General features: G+C 49.7%; 1 protein-coding gene and 2 long non-coding RNA genes across 8 annotated transcripts in view; 2 read left to right on the top strand and 1 right to left on the bottom strand.

Annotated features, from left to right (window-relative positions):
* The window catches only part of LOC125940737 (uncharacterized), a 75,053-nt gene extending 74,893 nt beyond the window's left edge, over positions 1 to 160 (bottom strand). The window contains exon 1 of the long non-coding RNA XR_007463939.1: positions 87 to 160. This is a non-coding gene — a long non-coding RNA (uncharacterized LOC125940737). The remainder of the gene's footprint in view (positions 1 to 86) is intronic.
* The window catches only part of LOC125940734 (uncharacterized), a 94,934-nt gene extending 83,359 nt beyond the window's left edge, over positions 1 to 11,575 (top strand). For all 6 annotated transcript variants that reach the window (XR_007463929.1, XR_007463931.1, XR_007463930.1 and 3 more), the window contains exon 2: positions 10,782 to 11,575. Coding sequence is in view for 2 of the 6 variants with exons in the window: in XM_049657210.1 (XP_049513167.1) it covers positions 10,782 to 11,289 (508 nt within the window). In the remaining 4 variants the exon portion in view is untranslated. The remainder of the gene's footprint in view (positions 1 to 10,781) is intronic.
* Positions 1 to 12,374, top strand: part of LOC125940740 (uncharacterized) — a 154,133-nt gene that overhangs the window by 110,671 nt on the left and 31,088 nt on the right. The gene's annotated exons all lie outside the window — the stretch shown is intronic.

Here is a 12,374-nt window from a genome sequence, read left to right as displayed (position 1 = left end):
ACATAATGACCCACCTGCGCACACACTCAGGGGAACGTCCATTCAAGTGCCACCTCTGTCCAAAAATGTTTAGTGTGAGTTCCAACCTCAAGCAACATGTGCGCAGCCACACAGGAGAGCGCCCCCACCACTGCCACCTGTGCCCTGAAGCATTCACTCAGAAGGCACACCTGGCACGCCATCTGCATTACCACACGGGAAAGCGTCCCTTTTCCTGTGTGCACTGCAGTGCATCCTTTTTGCGGAAGCCCCATCTGTCCCATCACACGTCCTGTCATGCAGAAAAGAAGCCCTAAAGGTCAGGGGCTTGCAGTTTCTTTTGTAGATCGCTCAATTTTTTTGTTGCAGTAGGTCAGCTCTAGACTGCATCGATAGATTTCTAGGTCCTTCAACTACGAAGCTTCTTGTAGTATGAACTAGAGATAAAATGACTCTACTGTCTGTGAGGATTTCTTGAAGACTGCCTTCATGTGGCTTCACTGCTATGCGAGACTTACTTAAACAGAAAATTGCGTCATTGCGTCCAGAAACAGCCGGAAGGTGAAGCGCGCGCCAAATTTTCAACACGGTGATCGTCGACGCTCGTTGCAATGGACGAACTAGTTGACGACCCTGACAACGACGCATTGGCTTATGATGCTGGGTTTGATTTTAGTGATTTAAGCTCCGATGAGCGTGACATGCTGCTGAGGGCTCGCGCTGCCGGCGTCGTTGCCTACTACTACTGGTTCATTACAGATTATACCATTGTGGCAACTCTTATGTCCTCAAGCTGAAATGCATAGCTTATGCAGAGTTTGTTCTCAAGCTTAAATGTACAGCATTGGACTTATGGTTGAGCATAAGGAAACCCCATAACACTTGTTGACAGTTGCGCACCAAGGCAACGGCAATATTTACAAACTTAATAATACAACAAGACTACCATATTACACAGTGGTTTATTACAGATTATATCATTGTGGCGACTCGTATGTTCTCAAGCCTAAATGTGCAGCATTGGACTTGTGGTTTAGCATAAGCAAACCCGATAACGCTCGTTGACATTTGTGCACCAAGGCAACGGCGAGCAAATGGCCACTGGAACTCTTTAGAGGCCATCAGGGATGCATATCTTCCAGAAGCAGTGTGACTACCTTGATCACTTCTGAGGGTATCGTATTTGAAAAGCCTAATGCCACGTCCTCTACAAGTAAAAAATTGGATGCAATTCTTGCGCTTTGTACAAACGCACATGTACACATGTATTTTCACCTGTGCTTTGCATACTGACACGTACACATGTTTATCTTTCACCGGTGGCCGCTTTCAACATTGGCTGACAAATGTTAAACGTTATCTCTCGGCGCAGGACGCGCCTGCATTGGAAGCTTCTCGGACGTTATCAATGCTTCTATCCGTCGTCTGTGGTCACCGACGCCCATGTAATCTGATTGTATGAGCGACACGAATTGTCTAGAACTTTCTGGAAGACACGCGGGCATCAGGGATTAATCTGGAACCTTCGATGACTCAGGTATAAAAGCCGACGCGTTTCGCCGCTGATCAGATTTCGACGATCGCCGACTGTGTTCGCCGCTATCGTTGTGCTTCAAGTGTAACTTGCTTTTGTGGGCACAGGTTCGCCCAATAAAGAATCAGTTTCATCATTCCCAGTTTTACGACTGTTTGCTTCATCGTCACTACTACGTGACATCTGGTGGAGGTGCTTTTATGTCCTTGTGCCGGACCCCCCCGTCCAGCCGTGAGCCAAGCCCACACCGTCTAGAAGACGTCGACGCCTACCCCGACCAGCGAGCTATTCGCAGGCTACTGAACCTGCCACCGGAGTACGAACCCCTACCTGAGAAGACCAAGAGGACAAAAGTCATGACCTCGGCAGCAGCTACCATGACAGCCCCTGTGCCAACATCTGCGGTCGTGATGCAACAATCCAGGCAGCCGCCGACTTTCCGCGGTTCGCCATGTGAAGACGCCGAAAGCTGGCTGGAGGCATACGACCGGGTCGCTACGTTCAACAAGTGGGACTGCGACAAAAAGCTGCGCCATGTTTACTTCTCTCTTGAAGATGGCGCCAGAACCTGGTTCGAGAATAGGGAACGTTCACTAACAACCTGGGACCTCTTCCAAGCCGCCTTCCTGGACACCTTCACGAGCGTCGTCCGTAAAGAAAGAGCTGCAGCCTTGCTGGAAAACCGTGTACAGCTCCCGAATGAGGGCATCGGTATGTACACTGAAGAAATGACTCGATTGTTCCGGCACGCCGATCCAGCTATGCCCGAAGACAAGAAAGTTCGCTTGCTCATGCGGGGAGTTAAGCAGGAGCTATTCGCCGGACTAGTACGGAATCCACCAACAACAGTCCAAGACTTTCTCTCGGAGGCTACGACGATCGAGAAAGCACTGGACATGCGCAACCGGCAATACAATCGCCGTTCGACGCCACACTACGCCGAAGTCCGAGGACTTTCCGACGACCTACGAGACACCATCAGGGCGATAGTACGCGAAGAGCTGCGGAAGTTGCTACCGTCGTCGCAGCCTCAAGTTGCTTCCATCGCCGATATCGTGCGGGAGGAAATCCAGCAATCGCTAGGACTTCCCGAATCGCCGCAACCCCAGCCGGAAGCGATGACATACGCCGCCGTCGCCCGTCGTCAAGGCCCCCCTCCGCGCTCGCGCCAGGGCCCCGTAACGCCGCAATTCCGTCGCCCAGCGCCGCCGCCGCAGCCAGCACGCCCGCCCGTCCCCCAGCGCAGCTACCCGAGAAAAACGGACATTTGGCGCGCCCCCGACCACCGCCCGCTCTGCTATCACTGCGGGGAAGCCGGCCATGTCTACCGCCGATGCCCATACCGCGAGATGGGCCTACGAGGGTTCGCCGTCAACGCGCCACGTCCACAGCTTGGCGAGCAACCACGTGACATCGCCGACTACCTCGCCGGAGCTCAGTGGCAACCACGACGACCCTCACGCTCGCCGTCACCAGGCCGCTACATCTCGCCCCATCGCCGTCAGTACACCGGTCCCACTCGGGGCCGATCTCCCAGTCCTTACCCGAGAAACTAAAGGCAGCAACCGATGGAGGTGCGGTTGCTGTACGACGCAATACCGAAGATCCTCCGTCGCCGACGAAGAAGATTCGCGAATCACCACGACGAGGTATCAGCACACCGCCTGGCAAGAGCCCTAACGACAACACTTCGCCACCGAAAGAAGACCTACCGACGCGACGTAGCAGCAGCGGAGCAAGCCGACGCAACCGTGATCCGACGCCACGACTTAACCGCAACGCCAGACGACGGTCTACCGACTTAGACGTGCTAATCGATGGTCATCACGTCACTGCTCTCGTCGACACGGGAGCCGACTATTCCGTCTTCAGTGGCCCGTTCGCCGCCAAGTTGAAGAAGGTGAAGACTGCCTGGCAAGGACCCGATATTCGTACAGCGGGAGGCCACCTAATAACGCCGGCTGGAATCTGCACAGCACGAGTCACTGTGAACAACCGCACTTACCCGGCGAGCTTCGTAATCCTGCAGCACTGCTCCAGGGATGTCATCCTAGGCATGGACTTTCTAAACCAACACGGTGCAGTCATCGACTTAAGGTCCAAGTCGGTAACGCTTTCAACGCACAACGCGATACCACCGGATACAGACATCAGTTACCATGCCTTGAATGTGCTAGAAGAACAAGTCACCGTTCCGCCTCGCTCCAGCGTAATGATTTCCGTCGGTACCGAAGTGCCTGCAGACATGGAGGGCGTCATCGAGGGCGATCATCACTTACTGCTCGACCGTGAAATTTGCGTCGCTAGAGGCATAGCTGAGCTACGTGCAGGGAAAGCAAGGGTGATGCTCATGAACTTCAGCCCCGAATACAAGCACATTAACAAAGGCACCACGGTCGCCTACATCGACGAAATAGTACAAGCCAGCAGTGCTTTCGCCTTCACGGATTCCAGTGCACCTGCAACGACGACTATAGTACCTGAACCAACTTTCGACGTCAATCAGAACCTTCCCAGGCATAGGAAAGAACAACTAAAAGCTCTGCTCCTGCAATACAAGGACTGCTTCTCGTCGTCGTCAAAAGTTCGACAAACCCCTGTCGCCAAGCACCGCATCATAACCGACGAAAATGTCCGCCCACTCCGTCAGAGCCCGTACCGAGTTTCGGCGCGCGAACGCGAGGCCATAAGGCAACAAGTCGACGAAATGCTACGCGACGACATCATCCAGCCGTCCAAGAGACCGTGGGCGTCCCCCGTGGTGTTAGTGAAGAAGAAGGATGGAACCCTACATTTCTGCGTCGATTATCGTCGCCTCAACAAGATCACGAAGAAGGACGTACTATACCCCCTCCCACGGATTGACGACGCCTTGGATCGACTCTACAACGCAAAGTATTTTTCGTCGATGGACCTCAAAACCGGCTACTGGCAAATCGAAGTCGACGAGAGGGACAGGGAGAAGACTGCCTTTATAACACCAGACGGACTGTTCGAGTTCAAGGTGATGCCGTTTGGTCTTTGCTCGGCACCTGCGACTTTCCAACGCGTCATGGATACAGTACTGGCAGGCTTGAAGTGGCAGACTTGCCTCGTGTATTTGGACAACGTCGTTGTGTTTGCCTCAAGCTTCGAAGAACACCTGCGGCGCCTTGAAACAGTTCTTCAAGCTATCAAGACCTCCGGACTCACGTTGAAGCCAGAAAAGTGCCGCTTCGCATACGAGGAGCTCTTGTTTTTGGGCCATGTCATCAACAAGTCTGGAGTGTGCCCTGACCCACAGAAAACGGCGGCCATCACTGACTTTCCTCCGCCCGCCGACAAGAAGGCAGTGCGTAGATTTCTTGGCCTGTGCGCCTATTACAGGCGCTTCGTCAAGGATTTTTCACGGATCGCCGAGCCACTGACGTACCTCACGAAGGCCGACGTCGAGTTCAAGTGGGAGACGCCGCAAATTGAAGCATTTGAAGAACTGAAGCGACGCCTACAATCGCCGCCCATCCTTGCGCATTTCGACGAAAACGCCGATACCGAAGTCCACACCGACGCAAGCAGCGTAGGACTCGGCACCGTGCTTGTGCAGAGGACTGACGGACTAGAAAGGGTTGTAAGTTACGCTAGCCGGTCGCTATCGAAGGCGGAATCAAATTATTCCACAACAGAAAAGGAGTGCCTCGCCATCATCTGGGCTACATCAAAGTTTCGCCCCTACCTCTATGGCAGGCCCTTCAAAGTTGTGAGCGACCACCACGCCTTGTGTTGGCTAGCTAACTTGAAGGATCCTTCAGGTCGCCTCGCACGATGGAGTCTGAGACTTCAAGCATTCGACATCACCGTCGTTTACAAGTCCGGGCGAAAGCACTCTGACGCCGACTGCTTGTCTCGCGCCCCCGTCGAACCGCCGCCACAGGATGACCAGGATGACGACACTTTCTTGGGACCCATCAGTGCCGACGAATTCGCCGAACAACAGCGAGCCGACCCGGAACTAAGGAACCTTGTAGATTACCTGGAAGGCAAGACCGTCACTGTGCCGAAGGTGTTCAGGCGAGGATTGGCGTCGTTTTTCTTGCAAAACGACATTCTCCTAAAGAAGAACTTCTCGCCTCTCCGAGCCAACTACCTCCTCGTGGTACCCTCAGCATTGCGTCCAGAGGTTCTGCAAGCTCTCCATGACGACCCAACGGCTGGACACCTCGTTTTTTCCCGCACGCTCGCGAGGATACAAGAAAAATACTACTGGCCTCGCCTCTCTGCCGACGTCGCCCATTACGTAAGGACATGCCGAGACTGTCAGCGACGCAAAACACCGCCGACAAGGCCAGCCGGACTTCTACAGCCGATCGAGCCACCTCGCCGACCGTTCCAGCAGATTGGGATGGACTTACTGGGGCCTTTTCCGACGTCGACGTCCGGGAATAAATGAATCGTCGTAGCTACGGACTACCTCACCCGCTACGCCGAAACAAAAGCCTTGCCCAAAGGCAGTGCTGCCGAGGTAGCCCGATTCTTCGTTGAGAACATCGTCCTGCGTCACGGTGCCCCAGAAGTCCTCATCACCGACAGAGGTACTGCCTTTACGGCAGAACTAACTCAAGCCATCCTGCGATACAGTCACACAAGCCATCGCCGAACCACCGCCTACCACCCGCAGACGAATGGCCTCACCGAGCGCCTAAATAAGACCATCGCCGACATGCTGGCAATGTACGTCGACGTCGAACACAAGACGTGGGATGCCATCCTTCCGTACTAGACCTTCGCATACAACACGGCCGTGCAAGAAACGACGCACATGGCGCCGTTCAACCTGGTCTACGGAAGGAACCCGGCCACGACGCTTGACGCCATGCTACCGGACGTCACCGACGAAGAAAATCTCGACGTTGCCACCTATTTGCAGCGTGCCGAAGAAGGTCGACAGCTCGCCCGACTGCGCATCAAGAACCAGCAGAGGACCGACAGCCGACACTACAACCTTCGACGACGCTACGTCGAGTACCAGCCCGGTGACCGTGTTTGGGTCTGGACTCCGATACGCCGACGAGGACTTAGCGAGAAGCTGTTACGTCGCTATTTCGGACCATATAAGATCACCCGACGTATTGGCGCACTGGACTATGAGGTCGTGCCAGACGGCATTTCGCAATCACAGCGGCGCCGGGCACGACCTGAAGTCATCCACGTGGTGCGTCTTAAGCCTTTCTACGCCCGCTGACAAACTTAGGTACTTTGTTACTATGTTATTGTTTTTTGTTATTTTGTTTATTACGCATGGTTTTGTTTTCGCTTTCGTGTTTGTTTGTAGCATCGGGACGATGCTTTTTAAGGGGAGGGTATTGACACGTACACATGTTTATCTTTCACCGGTGGCCGCTTTCAACATTGGCTGACAAATGTTAAACGTTATCGCTCGGCGCAGGACGCGCCTGCATTGGAAGCTTTTCGGACGTTATCAATGCTTCTATCCGTCGTCTGTGGTCACCGACGCCCATGTAATCTGATTGTGTGAGCGACACGAATTGTCTAGAACTTTCTGGAAGACACGCGGGCATCAGGAATTAATCTGGAACCTTCGATGACTCAGGTATAAAAGCCGACGCGTTTCGCCGCTGATCAGATTTCGACGATCGCCGACTGTGTTCGCCGCTATCGTTGTGCTTCAAGTGTAACTTGCTTTTGTGGGCACAGGTTCGCCCAATAAAGAATCAGTTTCGTCATTCCCAGTTTTACGACTGTTTGCTTCATCGTCACTACTACGTGAGAATACGAACAAAAAAACTGGCGTCAAAATCGGATTGAATGCTATGGCTACGCAAAGTGCACTGGGTTGACTGGGCAGTGACTACGGGTTATGTGTGTGCTATGGCGGTACCGTGTTCTTCTCGTGATCGAGTTGCAGAGCGTCGTGCGATAAGAACTGAGCACAACGCAAGTTGCGGCAGGTCGCCCGAGAGTCGTCCGACCTCGAAGTCGTCGCATCTGCAGATCGCTTTGAAGATTCCCCACGTGTCGCTGCGTGAACTACGCAGTTGCTACCAGAGAAAAAGCCATCCTTCGTCGCTCCCGAGCTGCCTTCCTGCTAACTTCCTTTGTGCGTGATTTGGCTAACCATCGCACGCTTTCACTGGCACGTACAGCTTACGGCGTGAGGGAATGATGTTATCGCCATTGGACTTCATATGGTACATTGCGGCGACCACGACAGCAGAAATGCGCCTGGAGTGTCCTATCATTGCGATTGGAATTATATAGGAATGGCACCCTTACGCTTGTGGGTTATCCGCGTTCATGAAGTGAAACGTCACTCTAATTTTTTGAAATCGCTTACCAAATCAATAGGTGCGTGTTATACACTGGTGTTGCGTATTTTTGCGAAAAAACTGCTGTTATGAGGGGGGTGCGACCTCTAAAAAGCTGCGACCTTTAGACCAGAAAAAACGATAATATACGAAGTTAGCAAAGAAACTAGAAACACGTTTGATACCTGAGGGCCTATTCTGTGAGTGTCAACCTCGCGGATATGTCAGTTTCATCTGCTGCTAGAATGCTGATTGGCTCTTCGTGCCATTCATGACCAGCTCGTACTTTCGTAGTCGTTCGAACACATGGCGCAGGTGAAGTGCATGTTTGTCTGCTGAAGCGCTGAAGACGAGAATGTCGTCGATGTATGTGAAACAACAGCTCAAACCTGATCGAAAATTTGTTGAAACGTTCGTGCGGCGTTTTGCAGACCAAATGGCATCCGGAGGTACTAAAGTATGCCAAAAGGTGTTATGGCTGTCTATGGTACATCGGAAGGCTTGACTAGGTCTATCTTGCTGAATATTGTGAACCATACAATAACACGGTAAAGTCCTGAATTTGTGCGATTGGGCACCACTCTCCACGTGACCTCTCCAAGCCCTCTGCACACTCTCCAGTGACCAGAGGGCTTTTAGACCATGTGTAGCGGTGATGACCATGGACCAGATGAGGGCCAGACGTAGCCATGCTTGAGCATGTGCTTGAATCCTTGCCACACAATCTTGTAACAGTCAGGAGTAAGACGACGAGGATGTGCAAAACCCGGTGCTCCCTCAGTTGCAATGTGATGGGTCACGTCGTGGCGCACCGGGTCTTGAAGAGAAGGCGCGTGGAAGAGATTTGAAAACTCTTCGAGACGTGAAGACCACGGTGGGGGAGACATTGGCATGTACTTGTACAAGATGCAGGGGTGGTCCTTGTTCGAACTCTGGCTTAAGCATGCGGCTTGCGGAGCTGTGTGCTTAGGCGTCACTTAGTTATTGTCTATTAAACACCGATGGCACGCCATAAGATCTACTATTTTCAGACCAGAGGTAGATTGGGTAACTACTTCAAACTGTTTGAAGTCTAAAGTGAAGTTAATGAATCTTGTTGAAGCAGTACAAGATGATGAGAGCAGTGCCCACTCGATGTGTGGAAAATTGAAACGGTGAGTAATTAAGTGACATCAGCCTGGAAGAGCTCAAATGCTCTTACAATGCTTTCACGCAGTTTATCTGAAAATGAGAGATCAGAGTTTGGGTGCGCTGTTTCGTAATACTAGTTGCCTATTAATAGTTTAGTGGAAGATGTAATGCAAGCTGTCCAGGTGATTTCAAGATCGGAAGCCGTGCCAATATTGAATGATGTGAGTGATTTTTAATGCCTAATAGTACACCTCCTCCTCTCCTTTGAATGCGATGTCACGCCTGTATATATTAAATGAGTTTCAGCCGTAAAGAACTTCGCAGTTGTGGATATCGGGGTGTACCCATGTTTCAGTGAAAGCGATAAAATCAGAATCACTGTCTTCAAGAAAAGATGAGGCATGCGCGCATTTGGTAGTATGCTTCGTATATTAGTGAATAATAATGATAAGCGGGAAGAAATGACAACCGGTTTGGGTTGTTTGAGGATGTGTGCACACTTGCTGCGTATGAGCTATCGATCTTCCTGCACCACAGTACCAGTAGCGACATTGAAGATATAGGTTTTTGAGTCCTTGCGCAGTTTGCCAACTTATAGCGTGTACTTCTTTTTCTACAGCTTAGCGAATTTTATGAGTTGTGTCCTCACTTGTGCCCTCAGTTGTGCCCATTTTGCAAGTTAAAATCTTCACAGATTGCAAGGTTTGTTTTTTTAAGTTTGGGCCCTGATGACAGGATGAGTGCTTAGTCCTTTGAAATAGGTCAACCTTACAATTATTGGCCTTTGCTTCTCAGAGCTATATTTCCCGAATCGGTGAACGCGCTCGAATTGATCGCTAGCAGTGGTCATCTACAACTTTTTCTGAGCAAAAGTTAATTATTTTTTTGCTCGCACATTGCCCAATCTTCACTGGACTCATCTTCTAACCCAAAAAATAGAAGATTTGAGCGCCGCATCTTCATTTCCCCATCATCGCTTCTTGACGTAATGGCTATTAGCTGATCTGAGGCACACATGGCACACGGCAGTTTCCTCTGGGGCCATTTCATTCGTGGCAATTTCTTCCACGGGCATTTTTTCCAGAACCCCTCCAAGTAGACTGCTCTTCAGTTGAACGACAGTTTCGGTCCCTACTGCCATTCAGCTCAATGGCAGTGAAAACCAGAAAGCTTTAGAACCCCTGGACTAGTATACACTTTAAATTGTGCAGTGAAATTTTAGCAAGAATATTTGGAAGCGGTTGTTACTCTATGGCTTGCCTCTCACCAAGAGTAACTTATATGCTTGATGAAAGGGTGATTATTTACTTCTTGATGAGCACCTCAGTTGCTGCTCTTAAAGCTTCAGAAAGGTTTTTTTTAAATCTCTTCTGATTGTATCACGCAGAAGCTGAACATGTATTTAAATACATTTCTGGAAGAGCAGGGCTTGTTATTGCAAATATTTTACTTGGAGCATTCTGGTTGCTGGCATTTGGGCACCCACTAATAACAGTAGCGATCGGCATAGTAATTAGACGATTGCCTAGAGGGTGCACTTTAGACAGCCTTTAAAAGAAGGATTGTGAATTTGGGCGAATATTTAGCTACTATATTTTTATTGTTAAGGGAATACTCTTACAAGGGCAGATTCATGAAAACTGTATAGGTTTGTTTTCTAAGAGCAAGTGTGTTGTAATGACATGTATTTTCATTTTTCTTAAAAGAGAAAAAAAAAAAGAAAGTTGCAGCAGCTCCAGGAAAAGGTTATCTGTGCTTTGTCTGCCACCTGAAGTTTCCTCTGGTGTTAAGGTTTTGGCATGTCTAATATGCTGCCAAATTGACTCTTCATGCAGGTGCAGCCAGTGTTTGTGCAGCTCAGAAACTCTACCTGAAAAATGTGGCGACTTCAAAGAATGCAAGTGTCTGCCCATCAAGCCTCCATGCACAGTTTTAGTGAAAATGACAGCCGGGATCACAGCCGAAGCCAAAGCTGGAGTCGCAACAGCTAGCAGGGACGTCCTGCCTGACATTATGCCACTCATATTCACACTGCAGACTCTAGACGAGGAGTCTGCAGTTGCAGCCATGGTTACTGCCACAGTTCCCTCTTTCAGTATTGACAACATTGTAGCAGTTGGATTATGTGTGCCACTTGCAGTGCCACTTGTGCCCAAACGTGCTTGGTCATGGTTCCAACCTCAAGCAGCATGTTTGCAGTTGTACGGCAGAGTGGCCATATCTCTGCGCCTACTGCGCTGCATCTTTTTCATGGAAGGAGTTCCTCTTATACCACATGCCTTGTCACAGATGGGAAAGAAGCGCTCATTGTTAAGGGTGCACAGTTTCTTAAAGAAAAACTGATTGATTGATTTATGTGGTATTCATACTGCATAGAAAGGGTTCTGGCCCTTGCATGCACTGAGCTTCATAGAAAATTGCTTAAAGGGAAATATGACCACACCATCCGTTATACGCTGCTGTGACTTTGTAGCTATGCTGAGAACTTCGAGGTGTATCTTATTCTGAATGCAGCTTGGCCTAAACTCTGGCCACTGTTGTCTAAATAAACTTTTCTTGGCACAGAAAGCTACGAAAGCCTTGTTGCACTACCTCAAGTCAACAGGTCTTGGCGACCGTCCGTAGACTTCATGCAAAGCTTCAAGTGTGCGAGAAACTGTGCTCTCTCTATTTCCTTTATCTCTATTTTCATCCCTATACCCCCTTTCCCCAGTGCAGGGTAGCAAACCGGACGTGCGTCTTGTTAACCTCCCTGCCTTTCCTTTCTATTTCTCTCTCTCTTTTCTTAGAACTAATCTTCATCGCAAGTAAAACGTAAAAAAAGAAACGCTATTCGCATGGGTACGCGGGCAATAGCACCATGCTTACAAGAATAAGAGAAACGAAAAAAGTAATTAAATTACTCACGCAGTCAAGTGAAATACTCATGCGCGTGCAGTGACCGCTTCGCTCACCATTACGTGCTTTTCGTTCACGGTCAGTAGTGGTTTACAGCTATATTCATACGTATTTATTCGAATATTTTTTAGCCATGACAATATTTTATTATGAACTGAGCAGAGTGAGAAGGTGTAAGGGAAGCAAGAAAAAGAGCAAAGATGGCACTAACGTCGCAATATTGTTGGCTTATTTCGCTTCAGAGATTGCGTACACGAACAATTCTTGCTGTACGCTATCTCTTCAATACAAACTTTGCGCATGATATAGCTTAGGGTTCACCGTGAGCAAAGCTTTTTTCAAATTCAGACATTCGAAAGAAAAGCCATTTGATCCAGCCAATAGCTAAACAAATATATTTTTCTTCTACATTGAAATGAATAGATAGCTACTACTGGGCCTAGCCATTTACTTGTTTGTTATGTAAAAGTTACTACTGCAATAGCCTTGTTTTAATAATCCGTGAAGCCTCTCTGACCAATTAACATGTA

Source organism: Dermacentor silvarum, chromosome 10 (assembly GCF_013339745.2).
Source record: "Dermacentor silvarum isolate Dsil-2018 chromosome 10, BIME_Dsil_1.4, whole genome shotgun sequence".
Lineage (NCBI taxonomy): Eukaryota > Metazoa > Arthropoda > Arachnida > Ixodida > Ixodidae > Dermacentor > Dermacentor silvarum.
This window is presented reverse-complemented; position numbering and strand designations above follow the sequence as displayed.